At 49.9% G+C, this 7273-nt stretch overlaps 1 protein-coding gene across 1 annotated transcript; it reads left to right on the top strand.

Moving 5' to 3' along the window:
- Window positions 1-666: 666 nt before the first annotated feature.
- Window positions 667-6690, top strand: LOC311605449 (uncharacterized protein). Its single transcript, XM_084795972.1, has 3 exons — window positions 667-4463; window positions 5509-5533; window positions 5700-6690. Coding segments are annotated over exons 1-3 (333 nt in total). The 5' UTR covers window positions 667-4156; the 3' UTR covers window positions 5701-6690.
- Window positions 6691-7273: the final 583 nt, after the last annotated feature.

The following is a 7273-nucleotide window of genomic DNA, read 5'->3' as shown; positions in this document are numbered from 1 at the left end:
GGTAACATGAGAATAACCTTGCTTGTAGTATTTTCCGAAGGGATTATTTTGGAACAGTATGCCACGAATCTCAAATAAATTACCATAGAAGTCCCAAAGCATTTTGAATATGGGAATACTTGTCATTTTTAATCCTCCCATTTTGGAAGAGCCTGGAACACACTGGCACAGAAGACAACTTCCTGAACAGAGCACCAACAGCCCAGGCCTTAAGGTCAACAAAATAAATGGGACCTCATGAGGCTGAGAAGTTTCTGTAAGGCAGGAGACACTGTCAAGAGAACAAAGCAACATCCTACAGACTGGGAAAAGATCTTCACCAACCCTACATCTGACATACATCTAATATCCAAAATATATAAAGAACTCAAGAAATTAAACACCACCAAACCAAATAACCCAATTGAGAAATGGGGCTTGGAACTAAACAGAGAATTCTCAACAGAGGAATATCAAATGGCTGAGAAACACTTAAAGAAATCCTCAACCTCCTTAGTCATCAGGGAAATGCAAATCAAAACAACTCTGAGATTCCATCTTACACCCATCAGAATGGCTAAGATCAAAAATTAAAGTGACACCACATGCTGGCGAGGATGTGGGGAGAGAGGCACACTCCTTCATTGCTGGTGGGAATGCAAACTAGTACTGCAAGGGAAAATTTTTAATTAGCATTAAAGCAACCAGAACAGCAGAGCTCTCTAACTCATAAGTGCAGGTCGACAGGTATTCTAGCCCAAGGTCCCAGATGATAAGTCACAAAGAATGCGGAGATAAGAGACAAAGGCCTACTGAGTGTTCCAGGGACCGGCTGGCCATAAAAGGTAGGGAGGATACACAAGGACAAATTCCTGAGAGAAGCAGGTACCGGACATGATCAAGTGAGTAATGAGCCAAGACCCCTCATCCAATTTTATGGTGTTTGCTTAATCCTCTTTGAGGCCCGCACACAATGTTCCAGGTTTGAGTTTAACCAGATGTGTTGTCAGCTCAGATAAAACATCTACCCTCAGGTTCCAAGAAAGACAGGAACCAAGGACTGTACCCATGTGATTAAGTCTGAGCTTACCCCAGATCTGCCTATGCAATTTGCTGATGTTCAAATGTTTGAAACAACCAATCGTGTGTGGCCGCGCCAAAACTTCCCACTCCCCCCGACCCTTGCCCATATAAACCCCTAACCCCTGGGCTTCTGGGTCGACCCCTCTGTCTCCTGTGTGAGATACATGTCGACCCGGAGCTCCGCCAATAAACTGCCTCATGTGTTTACAGCAAGATGGTCGTTTGTGTGTCTTTGGGTGCGCGCCATCCCGAGGCTTGAGTGAGGGTCTCCCTTTGGGGATCTTTCATTTTGGGGGCTCATCCGGGATTTGTGCGACCACCCAAGACCCCCAACGACCCCTTGGAGGTAGGTCTGTGTGAGTTTTGTGTGTCTGAGTGCGGTGTTGCTGATTTCGTGTCTTGGTTTCAGTTTCTGGCAGCTGCTGCTGTGGGCCGTAAGGACCCAGTGGCTGCGGAGGCAGACGTGCTAGGGCCGCAGGCTGCAACCCTGGGGGACGCCCTAAGGGTAAAGGGGAGTCAGGACAGCCTGACTGCCTCTTTTCGGGATGAAGGAGACGGAGTGCTCCTTCTTGAGGGGAAGGTGCGGAAGCCTACCCCATCGGAATTTGCGTTCGGTTGGTTGTACAAGTCCAGACTTGGATGAGTGTGCTTGGATGTGATAGTGTCTTGTGTACTTGTATTGTTTTTGTGCTTCTTGTTTTTGAAATGGGACAGACTGTGACAACCCCTTTATCTTTGACTTTGGACCATTGGACGGACGTTAGGGCAAGAGGACATAATCTATCCGTAAAAATTAAGAAAGGACCCTGGCAGACCTTTTGCACCTCAGAATGGCCGACTTTCCATGAGGGCTGGCCACCTGAGGGGACTTTTGATTTACCTGCTATTAGAGCTGTCAGAGCAATTATTTTTCAGGAAAGATCATGGTCACATCCAGACCAACAGCCTTACATCACTGTGTGGGAAGATTTGGCCCGTTACTCACCCCCATGGGTCAAGCCCTTTATCCCACCTCACCCACCAAGCTCCTGAGTCTTGGCAGTGCGAGAAGGCACCGCGGAAGAGAAATCGAAACCATGGCAGAGTGGAGGAAGCGAGCCCAGCGCACCACCGGAGCCCATCCCTAAAATATATCCTGACATAGCAGAACCCCATGAATGGCCCATGCCCCTGCTCCCACCATATCCCGGAGTTCCCCAGCTGGCAGCCCCAACCTCAGCCCTGCCCACGGCTTCCGGGGCAATGGGTGATGGACCCTTGGCGGGCACTGGGAGCCGCCTTGGAGCAACCCCTGAGGGGCCTGATTCCACCGTGGCTGCCCCTTAGTGCTGTCGGGCCGGCCCCGACAGGCAAAAAATGCATTACAACTCCTACAGTATTGGCCTTTTTCTTCCTCTGATCTCTATAATTAAAAAAAACTAACCACCCACCTTTTTCAGAGAACCCTATGGGACTTACAGGTCTGATTAAGTCCCTGATGTTCTCCCACCAACCCATGTGGGATGACTGTCAGCAGCTTCTACAGGTTTTATTCACCACCGAGGAGAGAGAAAGAATTCTCCTCGAGGCTCGAAAGAATATCTGAGATGACGCTGGACACCCCGTCCAGCTGGGGTGAAATAGATGAAGGATTCCCCCTGACCCGTCCTCAGTGGGACTACAACATGGCAGAAGGTAGGGAACGGCTGTCCATTTACCGCCGGGCTCTGTGGCAGGTCTCAGAGGGGCCGCGAAGAGGCCCACCAATTTGGCGAAGGTAAGAAAAGTCATGCAGGGAGCGACCGAGCCCCCATCGGTGTTTCTAGAGAGGCTCATGGAGGCTTACTGGAGATATACCCCTTTTGACCCTACGTCAGAGAGACAGCAAGCCTCTGTAATCATGGCTTTCATTGGACAGTCAGTACCTGATATTAGGAAGAAACTACAGCGCATTAACGCATTGAGGGATTGCACAATTATACCATCAGGGATGTGGTGAAGGAAGCTGAGAAAGTTTATCGTAAAAAGGAGACAGAGGAAGTGAAACAGGAAAGAAAAAAGAAGGAGAGAGAGCTGAGGATGAGGAAAGAGGAAAGAAAGAGAGAGCTGAAGATGAAGAAAAAAAAAGGCAGGAAAAGAATCTGATGAGAGTACTGGCCGCAGTGGTAGGAGAAGGAAAGCGTCAGGGAACAGGCAGGCCTAGGCAGACAGGGAACCTGGGCAACAACAGAAGGCAGGGGCCAAGGAGACCCAGAGAAGATTGAACACTGCCACCTGATCTCAAAGATGCCTTCTTCTGTCTGAGATTGCACCCTAACAGCCAATCCCTGCTTGCCTTTGAGTGGCAAGACCCTGAAAACAGAAGAACTGGACAGCTTACATGGACGAGATTGCCCCAGGGGTTTAAAAACTCCCCCACCCTATTTGATAAAGCCCTACATCGGGACCTTGCCCCTTTCCGTGCTAATAATCCCCAGGTGACTCTTCTACAGTATGTAGATGACCTCCTATTGGCTGCAGAGACCCGTGAAGAATGCGAGCTTGGGACTCAGAAAATCCTGGCTGAGTTAGGTGAGTTGGGGTATCGGGCTTCTGCCAAAAAGGCACAACTGTGCCGGACTGAAGTGACATATCTGGGATACACCCTGAAAGACGGACAACGGTGGCTCACAGAAGCCAGGAAACGAACAGTGACTCAGATCCCGACCCCAACCACTCCTCGCCAGGTAAGAGAATTCCTAGGGACCGCGGGATTCTGCAGGCTTTGGATTCCCAGGTTCGCCACTCTAGCGGCCCCATTATACCCTCTAACAAGAGAAAGGGGGGAGTTCACTTGGACTAAGGAACACCAATTGGCTTTTGAGACCCTTAAAAAGGCACTGCTACAAGCCCCTGCCCTAGCACTGCCTGATCTGAACAAGCCTTTTACTCTGTACATCGACGAGTGGAAGGGGGTTGCCAGGGGGGTCCTCACCCAAACTCTAGGACCCTGGAAGCGCCCAGTGGCCTATCTGTCAAAAAAAAAAAACTGGATCCTGTGGCCAGTGGGTGGCCCTCTTGTTTGCAGGCGATAGCAGAAACTGCTGTATTGGTAAAAGATGCCGATAAGTTAACCATGGGCCAAAATGTGATGGTGGTGGCCTCCCACGCCCTCGAGAGCATTATCAGACAACCACCAGACCGTTGGATGACCAACGCCCGGATGACCCACTACCAGAACTTGTTGCTGACAGAGCGGGTGACCTTCGCTCCGCCCGCCATCCTTAACCCTGCCACCTTGCTACCCGAAGCTGGTGAGACCCCAGTTCATCATTGTAAAGAGATACTGGCTGAAGAAACAGGGACTCGATCAGACTTCACTGACCAGCCGTGGCCTGGGGTAAAAACTTGGTTCACCGACGGAAGTAGCTTTGTGGTAGCAGGTAAGCAGAGGGCTGGGGCAGCAGTAGTGGACGGGAAGTCTGTCATCTGGGCCAGCAGTTTACCAGAAGGGACGTCGGCCCAAAAAGCTGAACTTATTGCTTTGACCCAAGCACTAAGACTGGCAGAGGGAAAGGCTATCAATATCTACACTGATAGCCGGTATGCTTTCGCAACAGCTCATGTCCATGGAGCGATTTATAGACAACGTGGGCTGCTGACTTCAGCTGGCAAAGACATTAAAAATAAAGAAGAAATTCTTAGTTTATTAGAGGCTGTTCATTTGCCCCGCAAGGTGGCGATCATCCATTGCCAAGGACATCAAAAAGGGACTGGTCCTATAAAAAGGGGAAACCAAATGGCTGACCAGATGGCCAAAGAGGCGGCACAAGGACCAATGATTCTAATAGCTAAGGTTATTGTCCGGAGCCAGCCCAGGGTCATTCAAGGCTAAAAGAATCTACTGGCTGAGGCAAAATTCTGATGCCCCATTCCAAAGCTAAACTTCCTCATTTCAGCCTCTGCATAACTTCCTTATTTCAGCCTCTGCATAACTTCCTCCTTTCGACCTCTGCATAACCTCCTCCTTTCACCCCCTGCAGATGTTGTTTAGCCGGGTTAGCTCAGGACTTTCCAAGAGATAGTTAGCTAAGATAGGAATTGTTTCAAGATGAACCACAGGATGTTCCCCTGCTGAGATCACCTGGAGGCATTCTCAGACCCCTCCCCTACTGCTTGGCTCCTGCTTCCACCCTATATAAGCTTTTGCTTTCGATTCAATAAACAGACCTTGATAGGAGTTCTACTTGGTCTCGTCTCCTTCTTTCTCGTCCCATCTTTTCAGGTATGGCTCCCCTCGCGACCCCGTAATTACTGGTCCTGCTGGACGGGACAGGTTATGCCCCAACAGGCTGAGGGGATTCCCGAGAGAAGAATCCTCACAGAGGAAGAGGGGCTAGAATACCTGGCTAGTATACACCGCCTTACCCACCTAGGGCCCAAGAAGATGACAGAACTGGTCAATAAGTCTCCCTATCACATCCCCAGACTACAAAAGACAGCAGAGGATCTGGTAAAAAAAAAAAACTGCAAGGCTTGCGCTCTCACTAATGCCAATTCCAGCAGACACTGTGCAGGAGAGCGCTTGCGGGGAAATCGACCTGGAACTTATTGGGAGGTTGATTTCACTGAAGTCAAACCAGCCCGATATGGTAATAAATACCTTCTAGTTTTTATAGACACCTTCTCGGGGTGGGTTGAGGCATTTCCCACAAAAAAGGAAACGGCAAATGTAGTGGCCAAGAAGGTACTTGAAGAAATCCTTCCCCGGTTCGGGATACCTAAGGTAATTGGGTCAGACAACGGGCCTGCCTTCGTCGCCCAGGTAAGTCAGGGACTGGCCAGACAATTGGGGATAAATTGGAAATTACATTGTGCTTATAGACCCCAGAGCTCAGGACAGGTAGAAAGGACGAATATAACTATAAAGGAGACCTTAACAAAATTGACCTTAGAGACCGGCGGGGGTGATTGGACAGCCCTTCTCTCCCTTGCCTTGTTCTGGGTATGGAACACGCCTGGACCAATGGGACTGACACCCTTTGAGATACTGTTTGGTGCACCACCACCTCTGTTTGAAATCCTAGAGAGTGTGGCGCGTCCTGATGACAGTTTTGTGCCTTCCACCCATCTTTTAGCCCGTTTAAAGGCTCTCGAGACGATCAGGCGAGAGATTTGGGAACAGCTGAAGGATGCTTACGCCGTTGGAGACCCTACAGTTCCTCATCAGTTCGAGATTGGAGATAATCCTCTTAAGCTGCGTCTGCGTTGCAGACGCGACCCTGAGTCAGGACAACAACCCTCATGCCCCGATGCAACAGACTTGGAAGGTGATCAATGAGGAGGGGAACACTGTCTGGTCGATCACTGCAGTGCACCCCCCATGGACTTGGTGGCCGGATCTAACGCCAGATATTTGTAAGTTGGTGGCTGGATCGCTCACCTGGGATCTCCCCAACCACACAGACCTCTCTAAACCACTGGCTGAAAAACAGTGCGTCCTGGGTGGGATAGGGAGCACATTCGGGTGCTCAGGACAGTTCTACCGGGCCAACCTCCAGTCCTCAGAATTTTATGTTTGCCCTGGTCAGGGCCACAGTTGGAAGCTTCGACACAAGTGTGGGGGGACCTCTGATTTCTATTGTGCTGCATGGGGTTGTGAAACTACTGGTGAGGTTCATTGGAACCCTACTTCCACCTGGGATCTGATCACAGTAAAAAGAAACAGTAGCTATGACAGGCCAAACCAGGGAGAAAGAGATAGTTATAAATACCCTGAGGATAGGTGCGCCCTCAGCAATAGCCCAAACGGGCCTTGTAAAAACAGATACTGCAACCCCATAGCCGTGAGATTCACTAACATGGGAAAATGAGACCATCAGAGCTGGCTTAGAGGAAACAACTGGGGACTGCGCTTATATGCTGCGGGGAAAGACCCTGGGTTGATTTTTAGAATTAAGTTGACCCTAACAAGTCCTTCCCCAGTGCCTGTAGGACCTAACAAAGTCCTTCCAGAACAAGGCCCACCTGCCAGACCCCTTGTCCTTACACCTCTCCCGCCTATGCCAGTGACCATCAGCCCCTTTAATCTCATTACTCCCCAAGGTTCCTTGCCCATGACCCCTTCTGATTCCTCAACGAGTCAAAGGCTACTTAATTTGGTCATTGGGGCCTTCCATGCTTTAAATGACACAAGTCCAGACACTACTGAATCTTGCTGGCTGTGTTTAGCAACAACACCTCCATACTACGA

This window comes from Acomys minous, assembly GCF_964271855.1.
Source record: "Acomys minous genome assembly, chromosome: 9".
Lineage (NCBI taxonomy): Eukaryota > Metazoa > Chordata > Mammalia > Rodentia > Muridae > Acomys > Acomys minous.
The sequence above is the reverse complement of the archived record's forward strand: the minus strand, read 5'-3'. Positions and strand labels throughout refer to the sequence as shown.

Bases quoted from the DNA above. Each gene is read 5' to 3' on its own strand.
- LOC311605449 (XM_084795972.1), top strand. From the start codon at position 4,157: ATGGGCCAAAATGTGATGGTGGTGGCCTCCCACGCCCTCGAGAGCATT. The intron at 4,464-5,508 runs GTAAGCAGAGGG...TCACATCCCCAG, and splicing joins AAGTAGCTTTGTGGTAGCAG to ACTACAAAAGACAGCAGAGG.